The 21,966-nt window shown below is 30.5% G+C and overlaps 2 protein-coding genes across 5 annotated transcripts in view; one reads left to right on the top strand and one right to left on the bottom strand.

The window, feature by feature from the left end:
* Positions 1-21,966, bottom strand: part of Lost (methenyltetrahydrofolate synthase domain-containing protein lost) — a 30,645-nt gene that overhangs the window by 2,674 nt on the left and 6,005 nt on the right. The window contains exon 6 of one of the 2 annotated variants that reach the window (XM_072895200.1): positions 11,801-11,924. The exons of the other annotated variant lie outside the window; for it this stretch is intronic. Coding sequence (XP_072751301.1) covers positions 11,878-11,924 — 47 coding nt within the window. The 3' untranslated portion in view covers positions 11,801-11,877. Of the gene's footprint in view, positions 1-11,800; positions 11,925-21,966 lie in introns of those variants that run through there. 2 annotated transcript variants of the gene reach the window in all.
* On the top strand, positions 132-20,722 carry LOC140667345 (serine/threonine-protein kinase 32A). 3 transcript variants are annotated; one of them, XM_072895202.1, is made up of 10 exons: positions 132-478; positions 6,285-6,823; positions 8,540-8,595; positions 9,729-9,897; positions 11,653-11,850; positions 17,472-17,561; positions 18,084-18,250; positions 18,735-19,015; positions 19,254-19,457; positions 19,775-20,722. In XM_072895202.1, exons 2-10 carry the CDS (start codon positions 6,775-6,777, stop codon positions 19,944-19,946), a joined length of 1,386 nt encoding a protein of 461 aa, XP_072751303.1. In that variant the 5' UTR covers positions 132-478; positions 6,285-6,774; the 3' UTR covers positions 19,947-20,722. The 3 variants fall into 3 exon arrangements, with proteins under 3 accessions (XP_072751303.1, XP_072751302.1, XP_072751304.1); XM_072895201.1 differs by having other exon boundaries at positions 6,285-6,874; XM_072895203.1 differs by lacking the exon at positions 6,285-6,823.

Here is a 21,966-nt window from a genome sequence, read left to right as displayed (position 1 = left end):
TCCCTTTGCGTCTCATCTGTATACCGATACTTATGCACATGGCACGCGACACCCGTTCAGGCGCAGACGCGCCGACACGAAGCGGCCGTCTTGCGCGATCAGCAGCACACGGCTGTACTGAAACCGGCAGCTGAGGAGCACTCGCGCACTGACCGCGACCGTGGCAGCTCTGATCCTCTCGTCGCTCCGCTCCGGAACGCTCGAAAGCGCGCGCGTGCAGGCTCCACGCCGCGGGCCGATATCACGTTTAGTTTTCCCCGAGTGCTCCGAGTGTAATCAGTATGTTTAGAAGATTTCGAGGACGGTCGTTTCGGATCTGATATCGCTCGATAAAACTCGTTAACTTTCGACACCTTGAAAAATATTTATGTAATGTACGGGAAATGTATATTTTTAGTGTCATAATTATTGACTGATTACAATGATGCATGAGACACGGCCGAAGCTCGTGAAAAAGTTGCTCGATGCTGGAGGAAACGTTAGTATTTCGTTGAGAATCGATGTTTGTGCAACCTTCAAGTAGATCAAAATAATCGATATAGAATTGTTTGATGTTGTAGAAAATATTAATAATCTATTGGTAATATTAATTACGTTTATTATGGTATTATTTTTATTTTATCATTGCAATGTTGTTATTTTTTAAATGGGACCAATTGCTTTGAGATTGCTTTGAAGATATGTTGTAAATGTATATTCTAAAAATATATGTTATTTTTTAATTAGAGAGAAAGAGAGAGAGAGAGAGAGAGAGAGAGAGAGAGAGAAATATAAAATTTCTGAAATTACTATATAAAATTTCTACCTGCATAAAGTTTAATTGCACAAGATGTATGATATGCAAATGGCATTAATATATTTAAAAAATTACTCGTAACTTTGCTGCATAAATTAATGGTGTGTCCAGTATAGTTCAATTATTGTTTCCCCTAAATATACCATAATGTTATATATGTATATATTGTTATACATATATAACACTATAGCATATATTTATATTTATAACATGTTTTGCATATATATATATATATATATATATATATATATATACACATATATATACGTGTAATACATATACATATACATATACAATTATTAATAAAAAATGTAATTAATTTTTCCATTAATAGATTTTTGATAAATTATTTATATTTATTTTTCAAAAACGTTAATGATAAAATAAGCTGATACGAGCTAAACATAATTTATTTTTAATGTACATTAGTGCGTTTTTTTTGTACGAAGCACTATACTTAATATCAAAATATAGAAATAGACTGTTATAAAAAAATTCATTATATATATATTACATGGTTATTATATTTGTAAAATACGTAATTTTATTTATCATACAAGATTTATATCGATAAAACTTATAAGAATTCAGTTGGAAAATTAAATTATACAAAATGAAAATTTAATCTCGCGATATAACAAATTTGTTAATGTAATAATTAATTATTTGCCAAAATTAATTATAGAGATTATGGAAATATTACAAACAGCTGTATGATATATATTGCGATGTTTCCCAACGTTTATTATTTTTTTGTCTAAATCATTTGTTTATGTAATATAATACATATTACATAAACAAATGATTTAGACTCGTTTATGTAATATAATACATATGTCATTTTTAGTAACATTTCTGAGGTAAAATTTACTTTCTATCTTCGAATTCTTCCCCGTACAATTATACTATTGATGCTGCAACACAATTTTTTCTATCATGAAAAAATTAAAATAATCGAAATAATTTATGGCAGTAAGAAAAACAACGCAATATGAGTAAAAGGCTATTATATAATAATGTTATTACGTACGAACTCTTTGATACCATCTCTGACGAACGGACTTTCAAATGCTTGTTTGTAAAGCAACAACATGATTCGATTTTGCTTCGATACAACACTTGTAATTGAGGGAAGCTACTTCGGTGTGGAAGTACGCGTTCTCTTGTTTGCAAGTTACAAATGCCTCTTCCTAACTTTGGTCTCGCAGCTTTCACTATTTATATACCTGTAGTTGTATAAAGGATAAAAGAGCCTGTTCTCGTTTTGCATCAATGTCTCTCGATTGTGCCATTTATAAAATATCGGTTCAAACTTCAAATAACTTGAAACAAGACAACAAAGCAAAGAGATATACGTAGAAGTATATACGAGTAAAAGATATTTGAAAATTAGGACATCTTTAGATACGTACATTTTCAATGCTTGCAGCTAATTATAAATCAATTTCAAGAAAATTTCTTTTTAGAATTGTAATTTCTTGTTTCTAAATCAAATGAATATATAAAACTCTTATAAAAAACCAACATGACATTAATTCTATAAAAGGTAATATTAAAAAAGTAACGCATTAATTCTACTTGTGTAACATTTTGTTAATATATTGTAATATATATATATATATATATATATATATATATTTTTTTTTATCTATATCACATATTAAAGAAGAGATTCGAAATGAAACATCTGTGTTTCATATCTTTGATAATACTTTTGTTAATACAATGGTAAATATTTACACATCGTACAGCTGTGTTTAAGCTTTAAAAGATCATCTTTCTCTTTCTATTGTGATCGCATGTCAGAAAGTATTTTTTTTTCTTTTCCTTTAAATATTAGAAGCGCTTTTAGTCTAAAGTTTAGAACATTTCCAAATAATTTTGCGAATATGTAATATTTTAATTTTGCGGATATGTTAAACTTATATATATAAAATTCGTAAAGGTGGTACGTAGTTAATTGAATCTTGTATAATAATTTTAAGATATTCTAATGATCTTCATACAACGAAGTTCTTCTCTATGTATAAAACATTTAAAAAAATACATATTCAATCTTTCGCTCAAATTTGTTTAATTTTATCGCGAACTTGTTTCATTGAAATGTAGTGTTCTTCCATTATAATGTACTTTGTAATCAAATTCAGTAACCGCTCGTTCACACCGTCAAGACAACTTTGTCAAATCCACATGAACGTGAAATAGGATTTACATCAGTGGTTTAAGTAACTGCGAAACTTTATTAAGGCGTTTATGTTCGGTCTAGTGCTATTGAATAAGTAAATTTTCCGCTCTGTGAATTTTTCTTTATTCTGTCTGTATAGTTACATGATAATAATATGCGTGCTTTTATATACGGTACTTTTTTACCTACGCCTGCTTCTACCTTTGAGAATTCCTATGCGCGAACAAATAGGTCGGAAGTCATTTGTACAGAGAGAATTCAAAGATCATACGTTTCTTTTTTTTTAAGAAAATTTTATTCAATTTTTAATGCAATTGAAATCCGTCGCAAGTTCATTTACGATACGCCATCATTCGTTGAAATATACATTCCAAATAAAAAAAAATGTATTAAGTTTAACACAAAAATTTTTAACAATTTTTGTCGCATGTTACAAATAATATTATAATGTTATTAAAATTAAACAATTATAGGAAAATTACAAAGTGTAAAAACTGACACTACAAAATTAATAAATTAAAATGTAATAGTAATAATTCATAAAATTTAAAAATAATAATTCAAAAACTTTGAGCATAATATAACGATAAATAATATTTTCGTAAGAATAATATTTATCAACTTCCGTATATCTTTCCTCTCCTGTTACTTCTCTCTCTCTCTCTCTCTCTCTCTCTCTCTCTCTTCTTTTTTCTTTCTCAAAGTTTCACTGCAAAATAGCTAGCGTTCTTTAATATTATCTCTTATTTATTTTGTATATTATTTTCTTTATTTATTTTGTATTTTAAATAATTGTAAAAATCTTTGTTGTATTTGATATTACATCGAGCCCTATTATGTTTTTTTAAAACATGCAACAATGTTCCTTTTATTGATAAAATGCCCTGGGAAAGCAAACATGATGGATGAATAGGTGATGTATGTCTCGACAAATGTGTATTCCGAACTAACAACACGAACATCAAGATCGAACGAAAATGTCGAAATGTGTACATAAGGAAGATTCATTCGCTTCGTATTTATTCGACAACCTTGATGCTATCGGTGATAAGAAAATTCTGTCATAAACGAAGTTTATTATGAAAAACTTCTTTTCGCGCTTCTTTTCATTTAGATGCTGTGGAAAAACTTTACGAGTTTTCATGGACGTTCTAAATGCTAATGCGTTCTTAAAATAAGAAACTTCTTTTCAGCACCTCTAATCATTGTTGTTACACACAAACTTATTGACCGTGATTTTTCAATATCCAGGTATTAGCTTTATCTCACTTTTTCACAATTTACATTATATTTTTTTGCAGTAAAAATCTCTTGAGTTTCTTCATTACAAATTAAGAGCTTACAAATATAAATTTATAAATAATCCTTTATCGCAGCTCTATTTTCAAATCATCACGTAGCAAAATTTAATTATTATGCTGCTATCATATCACATATTCATTATATCGATATTATATTTATTTAACTCGGACACATTTTCTTTCTCTTCTTCTCTTTTGTCTCTCCTTTCTCTCTCTTTTTCTCGCTTTTTTTTACAAACAAATAAAAAATAAATACGATAATATTTTGTGATATCGAAAAATTATTATTGCGACTCGTTCATCTAGTGATGGGTTGTGATAAGGAGGTTACTTCACATTACAAGACATAGCATATATGAGTGGCCGTGCACGCGGTGAGTAAAATGACACGCGCTGACACCCACACGCGGCGTCGTTCATGACACCTCGAAAAGCGACATGGTGTAGTGATGTGAGACGCATCATGTTTCCCGCATATCCGATATCTCTCTGATGATAAATTCAATATCTTCACACTAAATTTGACATGCTGATTGCAAATACTTGTGTATACATTTTGTCCGTATAAAACCTTGACAAATTTAACTTGTCTTTCGTAGAAATATTTTACTACTTTCTTAATGTGTGCTCGCAAACATGTATAATACAATATATCTAATATTTTCAACAATCCTCTTTATAACAAAAATTTTATTCAGACTTGTCGATTTAAATTAAATTAAATAAAGAATCTATGTTTAAAATACATCCAAATAATACAAATTTATATTACAATTTAAAAAAAAAATCATATTTGGTGAGAATTATATACTAATAATTATTATACTAATAATGTATTATTTTTTCGAAGCTCAATACGAATATATATAAGCTTCTTTAAAATTCCATCGATACAATCGATTTATAATATACAGCACAAAATAATGAAGTTCGCATCTGCGATAAATCACGTTGTTTATTATCGATCAATATTATCAATTAAACTAATCGTTCACTCAACCGAAAGATTAATGAAGCACGTTTCGACGATAATTGAATTAAAAACGAAGATCCATAATCTCGTATATATGTTGTATACTGTAACACGGATATGGACATATGTATGTACGCGCGTCTACTGCACGGAAACCTCCATTCGATCTGCGATTCGAGTGGCAGCAATGCATCAGCCGTCGTGTTTGCTGCGCCCGCACTGACTAATCAATGCCATTAATTGGTGCTGATGCTGCACGCCTTCGCTCAACAGTAATGTAGATCGCGCATAGAATTTCGTCGATTAATACAATGTCACGAGGGAAAGTCCGTTATCTCGTTGATGGAGAGAAACGAGCGATTTGTTCCCGTTTAATCGGATATGTTTGAAAATTTATTCATTTAAATAAAGCTCTCTCTCTTTCTTTCTCTCAATTATTATTCGATGAAGTCAGTTTTAACACTTTATAAAGCAAACCTAAAAAATGTTGCTGCATATCTTTTTTTTATGTTATGTTTCAATTCACACTTTCAATGTTTGTATGTAAAAATGTGCATGTTTTTTTATATCTATTTTTAAAATCCGTGTATAAAAACATATTATTGTTTATACATCAGTTTCAATTTAAGAGCCCAAATAGATAAGAAAATCTTATTTTTTACATATTAATTTTCATTTTTGCACATTAATTATCAATTTACATTTTGCTGTAATAAAATTGTAATCAGGTCTTGTTGCTCTTATAGTAAAATATTTACGTACATAATAAATATATATTAAAAATTAAATATATGTTAAAAATTAAAAATTTATAAAAAGTTTACTTAAATTTTACTTATACGGAAAACTATTTATTTTGCTATATATTCAGTATCAGTTGGCAAAAGTTTTGATTCCCTCAATTTGATACGATACGTCGTATCATTTATCGGATAGGATTGACGTTCATTGTACGTACTTCATTGTTTCACCCAAAATCAATTAACTCGCAACGAAGGAGTAATCACAAGGGACATACGTTTATTACAGAGATCAATCGCGTCGTTCACATGTCATCAAGCCAAAGCCACAGCGATGCGTCGCGAGCAAGTCCGTCGCGTTGCCCTGCGAAGGATCATTAACAATCATCCGTAATTATTCCGCACGTTAGCGTGATCCCTTAATTAAGTCGCTCGAATTAACGGCGGACCGCCGCTAATTAACGCCATCATCCTTCTCGAGAAAAGAGCTTCACATCATCAACCGACGGATTTAATGAGAAGCCATTTGACGCACGTGACGAACATTTCTCTCTCTCTCTCTCTCTCTTTCCCTCAAAAAAAAAGGATGATACTCGTTGTTCGATAAAAAAAGTCGTGCGACGAGGCGTCGCGGCGCCGTGACAATGTGGAAATATGAGACTTTCTACGTCAGCTGTCGGATCTCGGCGTCGTCTTCGTCGTTTTCGTCGATATCGCGCTCGCATCAATGCAGCTTACACCGGTTACCGATGTACAAGTTCGACGTCTATTGAGGAAAAATGGGTGCCAATCAATCGACCCGAAGTGATCCCACCCCCGGAGAAGAAGGTAAACTGCCTATCTGCCTTACAAGAAAAAACGCGCTTCTAAATTTTTTTTGTAAGTCTTGAACGTCACGTTACACATGCCGTAATTAATAAAATTAGTAAAATTGCGACCTGATTGATTCTCGGCTAATTATCGTCGAATTAGTATTTATATTTTAAAGTATTGGAAAGAGAAATAACATCTTGATTTCCAGCACAATCGATAAAGGATGATTGGCTAACTGTTCTTTTAATATTTTAGTAATTTCTCTCATTATTTTCTTTTATGTATCGATATAAAATTCTAATACAATCTAATTGAGCTCTTGCGATATAGTTATCACTTTATATAAATATTATATGTAATTAATAGAACGAGTTTTTTATTTTCAATATTAAAGCTCTAACAATATATCCATTTGATCTAAAATAGTTTATTAAATCAGAAAAAAATTGTGGATTGAAAAGTTTAATAATTTATTATGTAATAAAAAATAGCAAAATAAATCAATAGTTTCAAAAAAGATTTTAAAATTATTATCAAGATATTTATTTCTCAATTATACTGATATTATGAAAATGCAGATATTAATTGTAAACGTATTATATCGCTCCGTTCAATATATTATTGGCATTACTTGAATTTTTGATTAGAATATGACGGATGTGCTCAACAATCTTACATAGTTTCATAAGGATCATCTTATTCAGTCACGTTCATATCTTACTGCAGCTGCAGCTTCCGCTCTATCATACAACGTCATGTAGAACTTTTAGCCTCCGGTTCGATTACAGAATAACAAGTTGTTGCAGGGTTATTAATAAATTGTTTCTATCGGTTTTATCGACAGTCTTATAGACATTCAATCATGCCGAGAAAAATCCAATTCAATTTAATTATAATTGAATTTCTTTGAAAAAGTTTTTCTTCTTTCTCAATTCTTTCTTTGCTCAAATTTCTTTCACTTCTTGCAATTATTAGAAACACAGATTTCAGCTTTGGACAAAGCTTTTTCACAAGTTAGAATAACTTTAAAAAATGTGACTAGATCTTCTTTTTTTATTTAACAATGCAAATTATGAGAGACGTGTATTATTTGTATAAAGAATCGATTTTTTGTCGTTATTATTACGCCCAAAAAAATCAAATATCAAAAAATAAATTACGAAATTACTGAATGACAAAGTCATAATTAACTTTGTCATTGCAAAAAGTAGGATTCGTAAGAGAGTTGAGTTTAAAGAAAATCAAGCTTGATTTCCGTGTTATTGATGCAATTCACCGATTACGTGATTTATTTCAGATGGATCAAAACTGCGTGTAATGTAAACTATGTACAATATATCTTCCACATGATCAAACCTTTACCAGGAGAGATTCGCAATTTATATCAATCATACCTAAATAGAGTTTCAGAGGTCTTTAGTAAAAAACCGGTAAAATGTTATATATTGGTAAAAGAAATAGCTTGATTAATTAAAAGCTACAGCTATATAAAAAAAAAGAAGAAAAACCAATATCGCTTGAAAAAACTGATTTCATTAATTCATGAATACTAGAGAATCTCGATTAACGTCAAATTTGATACGCGCAAGAACAAACATCGAAAAATGTAATATACTTCATCATCCGTACAGTTCATTTTAATCGTACTTTATCAAAGAGAATTAATGCATTATTCATCTACCGTCAATAATGTATGTCATTTCGCCTAATTAAATTACATTTCTGTTGCAGTGAACTTCGATCATTTTCAAATTTTACGCGCTATTGGAAAAGGCAGCTTTGGCAAGGTACGTTGTAAGTTACTTCGCAGTTGAATTATGTATGACAACGATAGGTAAATATTGTTACAAGTCAAGTTATGCATTTTTAATGGTTTCTTGTTTGTATATTCAACGTACGCATAATAGCTGTTTGTGGATTTCAAATTTTTCACTGTGTTTCCAAGAAGTTACCACACCAATCTCCGAATCACAGTTTATTCAATGTTATTTTTATGTTTATATATGAGTAACATATAGTTTCTGACGTTATTGGAAATTCTCACTATTATATGTATGTATTGAACCATGTCGCGATTTGTAATACGCTTGAAATGTTTTTCATCTAAACGAAAAACTAAATTGAATTTCGTGGAAACAACATAAACAAAGGATTTTTATTTACTTAATATTACTTAATATAGTACGTATTATTAACCTTAATATACGATATGATATAAAGAAGGCGCAAATACATAAAGAATGGCACGACATATCGATACAAACGCACCGTTTTATGACGTAGACTATAACGCGAGTTGCATTTATGTTGCTATAAAATCATTACTCTTGGTCGTAAAGATGTGCGTTCGTCGGCGCTTTTAAATTTATGAGTTGCTTTGAAAATTTCAAAACTCGTTTCCCTTACTTTTATAGGAGAAGTAAATATGTGATATCCCCATTCTTCTTAGTTCGAAAAAAAAAACAAATTTTTTGTGAGTCATTTACAGCTTGAAGGCTAACAGTCATTTATTCGAAGAAATGTTTTCAGTTTATATTCCAAGGTTATTTTGAAATTCATTATCAGTACTGGAAATCTATATGTATATAAATTTTCAGTTGGCAATTAATTTCGAAACGCAGCCTAAATTTTTTAAGGAAAATTTATACAAAAAGCATCTTCTTTAATCAAATAAAAACTGATAATTATAGCAATATATATAAAATTAAATAAAGTAAATATCGATTCTTTAGTTTACGTTAAATTGTTCTGAGAAATAAATAAAAACATTTATCCTTTTATATGGCATTCTAGAAGAATTAAATATTTTTTTATATCAAATTTGTGCTGAAAAATTTGAAAACCTATATTGAAGCAGTATTAGTGCGAAAAAAACGATTTTGCACGTGAAATTTAATTTCGACACAATTTTTGCTAACAGGTCTGTATCGTGCAAAAACGTGACACTACCGGCCATATGTACGCCATGAAGTACGTACATAAAAATGAATGCGCAGAACGGGGTGCTTTGAAGAACGTAGCCAGGGAAGTCGAGATCCTGTCGAAGCTAGAACATCCTTGTCTGGTGAATTTATGGTTCAGCTTCCAAGGTAAATTTGCTTTTTAAGATATTAATCACTCAAATTAATATTCTAGATTTTGTAAGAAACGCATAAAATATGCACAGATACAACTAAAGATCTTAAAAAATAATTTTTGTAAATCTTCTTTTAACTCTAGCACACATTCGTAAAAGCCCTAGCGTTCATTCTAGCATTAAAACACTTGCAATATTAATAAATTTTCAAGTACTTGTAAAACAAAAAGATTTTTTGAATTCTTTGACAATTTCTAAACTTATTTTTATTGAATATTGCAGTTTCTCTTACTAATGTTTTATTTTTAAAATTTAATTATTCTCATAATTGCATATTTTATTCTCTCATAATTGCAAATTAAATTTTTGAAATTTATTCGAACTTTCGTTATATTTCATCCACAAAACTCCAAAAATATTTAAAAGTTTAATTTTTCAATTATTTTATTAATATGATTATATTCATTACTATTCTTTTTCTATTTTAATTGTTGTTAAGTGTAGCTATATAATAATTCCAATCAATCTCGTACATCAGTTTTGACAATAAACTTTTTTTAAGAAAAGAGTGTACCTGATATTATAGAAATGCAAAATGCATTATATTCATTATTACAACAAATCAAGAATATAACATCTTTTTTCGGATTTTTTTCAGTCGACAAACGCGCATTAAACGATTACGCTTATCTCACAAAAACACACAAAGTTTTATTGAAAGAAGCCGAGTTCTGTCAACGTCGGAAATATCTATACATATAATATTCATATGAAATTACAATAATATATGGATATATATGCAATATTTATGCGAAAACGTGAGTAATGCGGGAACTTACGATTGCTGCGAATATTTTAATGAGAATGCGTTTTGTTTCAACTGCAGAGTCGAATATTAAATATTTTAGACAAGGCAAAATCGCGACTAAAAACGATGCTACACAACAATATCAGATTTTTTTGTTTTGACGTTGAATATTTTGTCAAAGAATAATTCAGAATGAATGACAAAAAAGTATAACGAAAAATATTATCAGGATTCTTTAAAATCTAAATAACATTTGTATTAATTAAATAAATAGCAGCTCTATTACAACAATTTATTAAAAATATCAAGGGAAAATATTTGTTTTTTATTTTATACGTTTAAAATTTTTTGGACATTACCTCTTGACATTATTTGACAACAATAACTACATTATTCCTCAATAATTAGATGCATAAAAAACCACCGATTTATTAAAATATCTATTATGTATAGATATTAAATGCAGACTTACGCGGATAAGAATAATTAACAGATTGCAATCTATAGTAATATAATGCTTTCCGTTAGTTTCTTGCGCGTAAATAACATAAAATATTTAACAAGAATTAATTATCAGCTATATCAATTAATGTTACGTATATAAACGAGTAGATTAATGATTTAATCTATATTTGTGTATGTACGTTCTATTTTGTACGCTTCGCTTAAACATTTTATAAGTCGCGTACGTCCAATTGTACAGTATGTTTATTTACGAAAAGATAGTTCATATGGTCTGAACTAGAGTGCGGCTGTATTTGATTGTACTATAAGTCAATATTGATCTACCAACCAATTCAATAACGTTTTACAATTTCGCTTTCATCTCTCGAGTATCAACACGAGCACTAACATGCGAAAAATGATCGTCAGTGCCGTGTGTTGCATAAGAGAGAGAAGAGAGAAGAGAAAGAGAGAGAAAGGGAGAGAAATAAGATTACGCGCGTATGTTACATACAGATGAGGAGGATCTCTTCATGGTATCGGATTTACTTTTGGGCGGCGATCTGAGATACCATATCCAGCAGGAAATTGTGTTCAACGAGGAGAGTGTCGTGCTGTTCGTGGCCGAAATCGCGTTGGCGCTCGATTATTTGCAGAGTCACAGGATTATCCATCGGGACATCAAACCGGACAATATACTGCTGGATGAGGAGGGTGAGTCAATCCAAGATTTGTTGATAATCATGGATCATGATCTCCTGAACTCTTACCTTTCGCATGCCAGTCGCCTACACCGCATACAATAGAACAGATAAGGATAATCAATCTTACCCCGAAGAAACTTAAATCCGCAAGTGCGATTTCCTGAAATCTCTTCCTGCTACGTATTTTGAAAAACACGTGATAAAAAACCCATAATATGTATAGCCATTATATATATATATATATATATATATATATATATATATATATGTGTGTGTGTGTGTGTGTGTGTGTGTGTGTATGTGTCTAAACACACGCAGACACAAAATGTGTTAACTCAATATAATTAAATATTTTCTTTTGTAAATTTATATCAATTAGATTTAGAAATTTAATCTCCAAATTGTTTATTTAATTATTTAATTATTTATATATATTAAATAATTAATTTAATTATTTAATATATAAATATTTTCATTTTTATATATACATTTACATTTATATAACTAGAGATTAAATTTCAGAAACTAAAATTTAATTATTGAAATTAATTGTGATTGAATTATAATATCTTATAGTGTCTTAAATCAATATGTTAAGAATTCTATTAAGTTAAAGCTATATATATATATATATATATATATATATATATATATATATATATACATATATGAGTTTCTATAAATTTTGACAATAAAAATAATAGAAATGAATATATGTAAAAAAAAGACATACTTTTCTCGATAAACAATTCAGATATTTTCACTATTATTTCAAGTGATAATTGCATGTGAACAAGGGATGAGAATTGACTACACGTTTAGTGGTAAACATGAATTCAGTACATAAAGCTTTGAATTCGATCATGTTAGTCCTCACGCGCGTATTTGTGTGCGTGTTAATCAAACGAAACAATAGCAACCAAATAGTCGAATAAAGCGTTTCCCCACGAGGAAAGTTAAAAATGTTTCTATAAATCTATATAACGGACGAGATATAAGGCGTATTAAAACTGAAGATAGAATTTCTGAAATATTATTATAAATTTTTAAAAATATTGTTTTTATATTATTACTTAACATATCACACAATCTTAAAGTATTAGGATTAAAAACTATTTTCTTCTTTTAATTACTATTTATGTGATATTTTTATATATTAAATATTATCCAACTAGTACTTTTATATATCCAAGTAGCTTCTAAAAAATTTTTTAGAATTAATCTGTGTTGTAAAAGTTCAGCAGATCGAATGAGTTTACAACCTAAATTGAAACATCTGGCATTTAAGCCACAATCAAGCTCCCACACAAAGTTATACCTTCGTTTGCATATCAAACGCTGATTCTGTCGTTCGATTTCAATATCGGCCCCATCGTGGACAAGCGTATTAATTGCCTGTAATTTAGTTATTCCGAAGTATGAGCGTAAGATTGAAACACTGAATTATCGTTTGACAAGTAAATTTCACGCGATACATGAGTTAGTTGTATATATTGCGAATTCACGAATTCTGCTAGAAACTATCAGCAGATTGTAGTGGAATTAACTCTCTACTGTGTATTTGCGTTATTCATCCGCATCCCTTTCGGTTCGAGTCCCGCAGGATTAATATATTCTACTGAATATGTATTTAGCAAATTATGGAAATACAAGGCGTGATGGTATATATGTATATGTAAGTGCGGAAATTACTTACAAGAATATACATACATACATATATGGTACAACGCATAATGAAATTCATAGTATGCATTATGCATATGGAATTACTAATAATATCTAAAATTTGTTGCTTATAAATCTAGGACATAATTTAATATAACTTAATATCAATTTTATTATCAATAAAAAATTTTTCGTTGTAAAATATAGTAAGTTTTTACTGTAAATATAAAGTAATATTTTTGAAAAATATAATCAGAGAAGACCAACATTTTGAAGCAGTTATTAATCATAATTGATGCAGTGTAAATATAGTTTTACCTTCAATAATATCCTTCATTAAAAGCTATTTTCAAAGATACGTCCAAATTTATATTATATTACATAATAGAATTTTCAAAACCTTAACACGGTTTTTAACCAAGTTACTCATTTCGTAGAATTTTATAAAGAATAATGGAACAATAAAAGTTCTCTTATTATATATTTATACCAGATTTTCTCTCTCTCTCTCTCTCTCTCTCTTTCTCTTTCTTTCAACATTTTGGCATATTGCCGATATTTTGCCTGTTTCTCCGAAAGTCTGTTACTTCGAAGTAAAATATAGTGTCTGTTTTTCGCTTGTCAGTGCAGAGAATGTTGTTCTTATTCTCCACGATTCTTGATCTAGAAATTATCGGATGCTTTATTTCCCTGATAATAAATTGATTTATTGTCGCAATATTAAAAATTGCACTATAGATTTTGCTGAAGGAAAAAAATGGACGAATCTAAAAGCGTGATGTTAAATAATGCATATGCATGCAGGGCTTCGGAGATGTTCGACCTTTTAAATTTGCATAAAATATGGTTGCATTTGTCAAACGAGCAAAATCAAGTCTAATGCAAACAAACAAACAAAATCAATGACAAGACGGATATTATTGTGATTAATCGTTTTCCTACAAATTAGACGTTTTCTAGATTTGTAAAAAATCTATTAGTATAAATATTAGGAAATAATATTATTTAATTGCGTTTTCGTAACATTGATTTATTGATTTTCCGAAACGATAATGTCGAACAAAATATGTGAATGCGATACCTTTAACATAACGAAATGATACGAGAATAGAAGGGAGATAAAGATAACCATAAGGATGACAAAATGAAAGGGTTGTGCGTGTTCATGCCTAAGACCTCGCTCCTTTCGAAGGTCGGATCCGCTTTAATAGAAAGATACGAGGTGATGAGAGGGAGTATTTCGTAGGGAGCGTCTCGAGGACGCGGAAAGCAGGTACGTATATTTACGATCCTGAGGGAAATGGGGTAAGCGAGGCAGGGAAGGAGGCTATCCTAATTTCCTCTTGCACCTGGCCGACGGCTGTTTGAATCCCGAGATTGCCTCTGCATCATTTAAAATTACGCACCGGAGTCCCTCTCTTATCATTTTGCTTTCGTTCCTATCTAGCGTGAAATAAGACCTGTTTTGTCGAGATATTATGAAAAGGAGTTGATGGAACTAGATGTTTCTTTATAAATTCAAGCTAAATATACATACTATTATCGACTGGTGTGCGTTTTAATGCGTTAGAATGAGTCTCAATCATTCGACTTATTCGGTGCAGGAAGAGAAGTTAATTTTAAAAAATCGATTAAAAATTTTTCTGTAAAGATTAAAGTTGCTTACTTTTTCTAAAAATAGAGTCTCAGCAGACCATCGATGAAGTGATTTATTGTGTAACGTCTGAAAGGAATATTTTCTTTCAATAATCCTTTAATAATCATTTTTCTAGTAACTCTTTTTTGTAATTTTTAATACCCAAAAATGTCTTATCTTATGTTTTTTTTCAATTGTATTTACAAAGAATAATTATTTTAATAATAATTTTTAATGTCTTTTTTAATTACTTTTTAACACATAGCTTATTGCTCTATTATCATGATATCATTAAAAAAATCGTTATAATTCTCGATAATTGTAAAGCCAAAAAAAATTAATATAAAGAAGAAATTTAATATACTATAACAGAGAATAAAGTAGTTAAGAATTTCAGAGACCTGGATCTCGATCTGTAGTCTAATAACTTGTGCGGAAAGAACTTATGCGGGAGAACTTCAACACACTTCCGGGGAAAACCGCTTAGAACTACTTTCATTAAAGTTTAAAGCGTGACTACAATGGGGAACGGCGTAAAATCGCAGTACGATACTACTATTTGTTCCTTCCGGTAATATCACATTCCAGATCCGCATTGTGGTCGTTGAAATTTATTTCGTTAATTTTATCTGCACGCGGCTTCGCGCATTCGAGATTACGAGACATTAATATGAGGAAATAATTTAGCAGACTGAAGCCATCGAATATTTGGCGAGTAAAATGAAATTGAAGATTTTTCAAAAGAGTACCTAATCTATTTTTAAGAGTCTACAAACTATAAAGTTTTGTGAAATGTAACGAGAGATGTCTCCTACATTATTTTTGGAAATGATGTACGTGTGCATGTATATTATAATAAATAATGTAGAAATAAGATCGGCTGTAGAAATAAAAGAGAAATCTCTCAATATGACTTGTGTGAGAGATTTCTTTTTTATTTCTACTGTCGATACCCAGACCTGATTCTAGTGAACTAATAATTTTCGATTACTTTCATTCAATAGGAAATTGTTGTCGTCAAGAGCTGTTTTTAAAAGCGACTTTGAAATGAACATTTAATCTCTTAAGAGAGAGAGAGTATATATATTCCTCTTTTTTTTATAAAGTTTTATATAAAATATACTTTCTAGAACAAAAACTTCTTTTGTTTCTTATAGATATCTATATATATCTTTAAATCGAACTGAAAATTAAAATAAAATCTAGGCATATCTTATTTTTTTAAATAGACGAGCAATAATTAATTGTAAGTGATAAATGACACTTTTGATAGAAGCAAGCGAATTCGGTCGAATTTCCGCATCGATGTCGATTTTTATTTTGCTTCGTATATAAAAGATGGGAAACTATTTTTCTTGATATGTGCAAACTCCACGTGCCTGCTGCTTGGTATTAAAGCACAAAACCTGACTGAATACAATGGAGGAATTGTGTGATATTGCGTCAACGTAATATGCAGCGGTGTATGTTGGTGTTCATTCTCTTTAGTTTACATCACAGCTCGAGCCACATTATGGTCGCTGTGATGTTTAGAAAATGGCAATGGATAAATATTGCGAGAATATCGTGGCACACGCGAAAGAACTCGACCATGTCGCGTCGGAAAACCAATATCGCGTTTCTCTTTGCGTGTGTGGCATATATATATAATATACGTGAATGTGTGTGTGTGTGTGTGTGTGTGTGTATTTGCGTGTATATGCATGAGTATACTCGCTTCTTAATAGTTCTTTGATGACCCATAGGTACAACTGTGTAATGTAGTTAAGGTTCATTAGGCGTTTATCCCATAAGCCATAAGAGAAGTCTAAAGATCGCGAACACATGTGTATTCGCACACGTGGTATTAATTTCCATTATTATCTGTATCTTTTTATAATCCCCCTAACGAAGGAAGGCTATTCCGTAGAAAATATACTTTATTCAAGTGCTGCTTCTCTATAATTTTTAAAATAATAAATCTCTCAGATTGCAGTAAATATATGCACACAACATTTACAATTAATTAAATTAAATTTTACGAATATTTTATCTTAACATACACGTGCAATATAATCCCGCATTGCATAAAAAATTGTAATTAATATACATACATATGTATGTCTTTTTATTATATATGCTATTTATATTAATAAATTCATATTATGAATCCGATTTTATGCATAATATTTGTTACAATCTAATATTAATTAGCGTAGTCATTATATGTAATTGCTGCCACGTGCTTTCGAGAGATATTCTCGGAGCAAGTAAATAATTTACTTGTTTAGTCATTAACTTAATGACTTCTGAGATGATGGACTGTAGGAGATAATTTATTTGTCGTTTAGGTCACGCCCATGTAACAGACTTTAATATCGCAACTGTACTTGAAGATGGACAACTGGCGACTTCGATGTCCGGAACAAAGCCGTATATAGGTATGTGTTAACGAGTAGTCTTACATATCTGTGACTCTCTCTCTCTCTCTCTCTCTCTCTCTCTTTCTTCTGTATTAATCATTTTAATTGTTTTAATTATAATATTTAAATCGTTACATTTTTTTATCTCCATACAAATTTATACTGAACTTGTAGTTTATTATTGTATATGTATATATAATCAATTTATATCTTTTTACTTTTATTACACATTAATTATTTCTGTAAAATTAATTTTGTATTCATTATAAAGGTCAAAAAATTTTATTTTATAAATCAAAGAAAAAAGGACTCACAGTAAAGAAGTCTATGTGTAATTAATTTTGCCATTTTTTATACAATGCGTGTAAATACACCTTTATCACAGTGAAATATCATACAACGATATAGTGAAATTTGTTATCGAAAAAATGTATCAAGGAACGCGCGATATCTATTAACTCATTATTATGCATCGATCGAAACGCGATCAACACATTTTTCTTTCCCGGATTTCTTCTTTTTAACGTTGATTTGCATCAGCCCCGGAAATTTACATGAGCTCATGCGAGGAATATGGTGTCCTCGGTTATGGATTCGCTGTGGATTGGTGGAGTTTGGGAATCCTCGCTTGGGAAACCCTAGCCATGGAAAGACCGTATCCAATTCACTCCACGACGTCTAACAGGGAGGCTTTGAGACTCTTACAGGTGAGAGAATCGCGCAAGAGCAATGAAAAAAATGTTTAAATCACAAAAGAAACGAGGTAGGAATATAATAAAAGAAATAATTGTGGACATCCCTGCGAAGAAATAATGAAAGTGAATATTTCAAAGGAAAAATGTACGTGATTCTTGTATTCTCATTTTTATATTTTTAGAACTATACAAAATATTCGAACTCTATCGAATTTCTGAAGTAACATGTGGACATTAATTAAGAACGCGTCATGTGCCGACTGTCCCGTTAATTACGAGAACTTGTTATAAATATAGTATTGGCACGACACACATATTACGATGTTACAGTGCTTGTTAGTTCTACAAAGTCCTTGATATTTGTTCGCGTAATATCAGTTTATGACAGTTTACAATTTTCTTACTTCAACTTTTATTTCCTCAAAAATCGATTTCGTTTATTCTATTCGTGCTTAGACTACCGATACGCGCGTGACAAATACCCTCCCTTTTTCAGGAAGAAAGGCCGACACCTTCGCACTGGAACCCGTCGACATGCGATCTCTTGGACCGTTTATTAACTCTGGCCCCGAATGCCCGAGTGTCGAGTTTAAAGGAACTGAAGCAGGTGAGCGCAATGAGAGAGTTGGACTTTGACAAAGTGCTGAATAAGCAGATAAAACCACCCTTTACCCCGCCGAAGGATCACTTAAATTGCGATCCTACTTTCGAGCTTGAGGAAATGATAATCGAGACGAAGCCCTTACATAAGAAAAAAAAACGTCTGGCTAAACAAAGGTAGGTTGCCTTCACGCAAATATTCCTTAAAAACAAATACACAAAATTCTTTTTAAGATACTACAGAATCATGTCAAGTGAAATTATCATCGCGTTGTTAATTATACAGTAAGATTCTGTTGACTGTTGACAACTGTTACGACAGAACATTCTGATGCGAGATTCACGCATCCCTTGCCGCATATTCCTGAGATAATTAATATGCCCATTACCAAAGCATCTCGACATCCCGTTACAGATCGTTAAGGGTCGAGTACTCGGGAGAGGATGCTGGCGGCTTCGCCGAGGGTGCTGGATCAAGCTTAGACAGATTAGCTTACATTCCAGAATATCGGGTTTATAATCGCGAACGCGAAATAGAGAGACTGGAGAGAGAAAAGAAGGAGAGACAATGGGAAGAGGAACTGAACACTGCCATGAAAGGTGCCGAAGAAAGACTCAAGTATGTTTGAATAAATATCCTCGAGATTATCGCAATATCAGTGATCCGTCTCATCGATATTTTTTTTATATATATCTTTCATCAACGAAGCATCGATTATTGAGTAATTTTTTATTTTATTTTTTATCGTGGTGGAAAATTATAAAAATTTTCAATATTCTCCTGACGTTTCATAGGATTATCTTTCATATTCCGTACGGATTTTCTCATCATCTTGTAGCAATTCCCAATAGATTCTAAATGTCACCCTATACATTAATTTCCGAGTCTTTCTTAACGCTTGCGCGATATCTATGTCGTAAAACCCTTGATTACAGAACAAAGCAGCAACATCTGCCGGCCCAGCGAACCGGAAATCGACTGAGCGTCTCGACGACGAACGTCAAAGCGCGCATAAGCGCCTCCCCAAGGCAAGGACGCCGAGGGAGCGCTACGACATCCTCGGACATCGACTTCATCGACGCGAGTCCGGAGCCTAGCACATCTTAGATAACACTGAGAACTCTGTACCTACGATAGCCTATATGATGACTAGTGTCTCTTTAAACCCTACGAATGCGTATTAAAATTTAAGAGACACCAATATTTATCTAGTTTAATAACTTGCTATATAATAATATTTAATTATTTCTTACTCTGTGACACACACATATATCTAAGAGATTAAGAAATAACAAAATTTGCTGAGTGATTATTTTATTTAACATACGTCGAAAGATCCCATTTATAAGTAAAAGAAAAGTTTTTATACTCTCCCTAAAAAATATATGACTATATAATATATTCCTCTTACTTTTTTATCTATTGATCAAATATAAGATAATTTATCGCCCTTTTATCACACTTTCTATATTAGATCTTCTTTCATAAGCGTAAAGTGTTTTTATTTTAAAACAGCATTTTTACAATTTTTTATAGGAGATTTAAATATCGATGTTGTTTAATACAATCATATTTCGAACAATTTCGAAAAAAATTTCGAAAAAATCTAACACAATTTTAAGGCTTTTGTATCTTTTTTGCCACATAATTCTGCTCATCCACGATAAACTTAGTTTAATTTCAGATAGAATTTTATAAACAGATTCATAATGATTGTAAGTCTGCTTATGTTAATTGGCTTCATTTACTCCTGAAAAAATATAGATAACAGCCGGAGAATCGCACGTCCTGCAAACTCTATCAGAATTTACCAATACGCATTTAATTATTGTACTAAGAAAATTATACATATTTATCAAATTAAATAAAGAAATTTAATCATTTGTATGGTTTCACGCATTTCGACTAAATTTATTTTTTAAAATAGTGAATGATTGGTGGAACATATTAACTTTATTTGAATAGCAGCAAATTTTGCTCTGTTTAAAAATCAAGATTTGCAAAACTTTATTAGAATTAGACAACCTCGATGAATAATACAAATTAGTCCTTTCAGTACAAATCTGTATACCGCGTACATTTATCTTAAAGCTTTTGGAAAAAAAAATATTTTCATCTCGCTTTCTCTCTAAAAGTCAATATGTAATATTTATATCGCGCATTCACATTATATAGAGAAAATATGCAAAATTCTGCAATGTTAAATAGAATTATAAAACGATAAATATTTAAGATTAGATGAAAAAATTATAGATAATAAAAGAATAAAAAAAATTTTAATATTTGAAAAGAGTTAAATGAGAATTAAAATAAATGGTAAATTTGTTAACATTTCAATATCTAATATAGTACTGAAAGGGTTAAAAGACACACACTATATTAATATAATTTTCTTTAGTTTATGGAACTGGGAACAATCATTATATATACACATACATATATATGTTTTATTCAATAAAAATATATATGTTGTTTAGAAACGAGCTATGTACGAATTGAAATATAAAATAAAAAATATCTTTGACATGTTGCTACGGCATTTTAATTTATTCCCTTAAATTCGCAGTGCATATGTTATGAAAATATTTTATTCATAAAATTTAATTCGTAATTCAATAAAATTTCTTTTCAGACAAAAAAAAATTATTTAATCGTTGTAGATTTAAAGTAATATTGCATAATAAATTTTATAAATAATATTTACAAGATTAAATCGTTTAAAAACTAATATGAAAAGTCGACGATGTCTCGTGAAAAGAGTTATTAACATATGATTCGCATGTTGCCATAAGAATTGCAAACGCGAATTTGGCATTAACTAAGCGTCAAAGGAGTGCTGGATAATCGATAATACTGGCGCCGTTTTGCGAGGGTGAAAAGAGAGTAAAAGGGGTCACTACATCGCTTCACCTTATTCGATATAATGTAAATCCTAGTCATACAATAGATATCTCTAAAGCGATGTAACAAAGTACAAAGACATAATCGCGGGATTTTTAAAAAGTTTGCTTTAAATCAAAAACTTTATAGATAAAAAAAATGTCTTTTACATATTATTCTCTCGACGGAACACTGTTCAAACAAATTGGCGATTGTTCCCATTGCAGACAATTGGCGCAATTTATGT

This window comes from Anoplolepis gracilipes, chromosome 6, assembly GCF_047496725.1.
Source record: "Anoplolepis gracilipes chromosome 6, ASM4749672v1, whole genome shotgun sequence".
NCBI lineage: Eukaryota > Metazoa > Arthropoda > Insecta > Hymenoptera > Formicidae > Anoplolepis > Anoplolepis gracilipes.
Note: the sequence above shows the minus strand (reverse complement) of the source record. Positions and strands in the feature narration are given on the sequence as shown.

Excerpts from the sequence above, each read along its gene's own strand:
- LOC140667345 (XM_072895201.1), top strand. The coding sequence starts at position 6,775 with ATGGGTGCCAATCAATCGACCCGAAGTGATCCCACCCCCGGAGAAGAA. Across the intron at positions 6,875-8,539 it reads CGCGCTTCTAAATTTTTTTT|TGAACTTCGATCATTTTCAA; the intron begins GTAAGTCTTGAA and ends TTTCTGTTGCAG. Across the intron at positions 19,458-19,774 it reads GGTGCCGAAGAAAGACTCAA|AACAAAGCAGCAACATCTGC; the intron begins GTATGTTTGAAT and ends CCTTGATTACAG.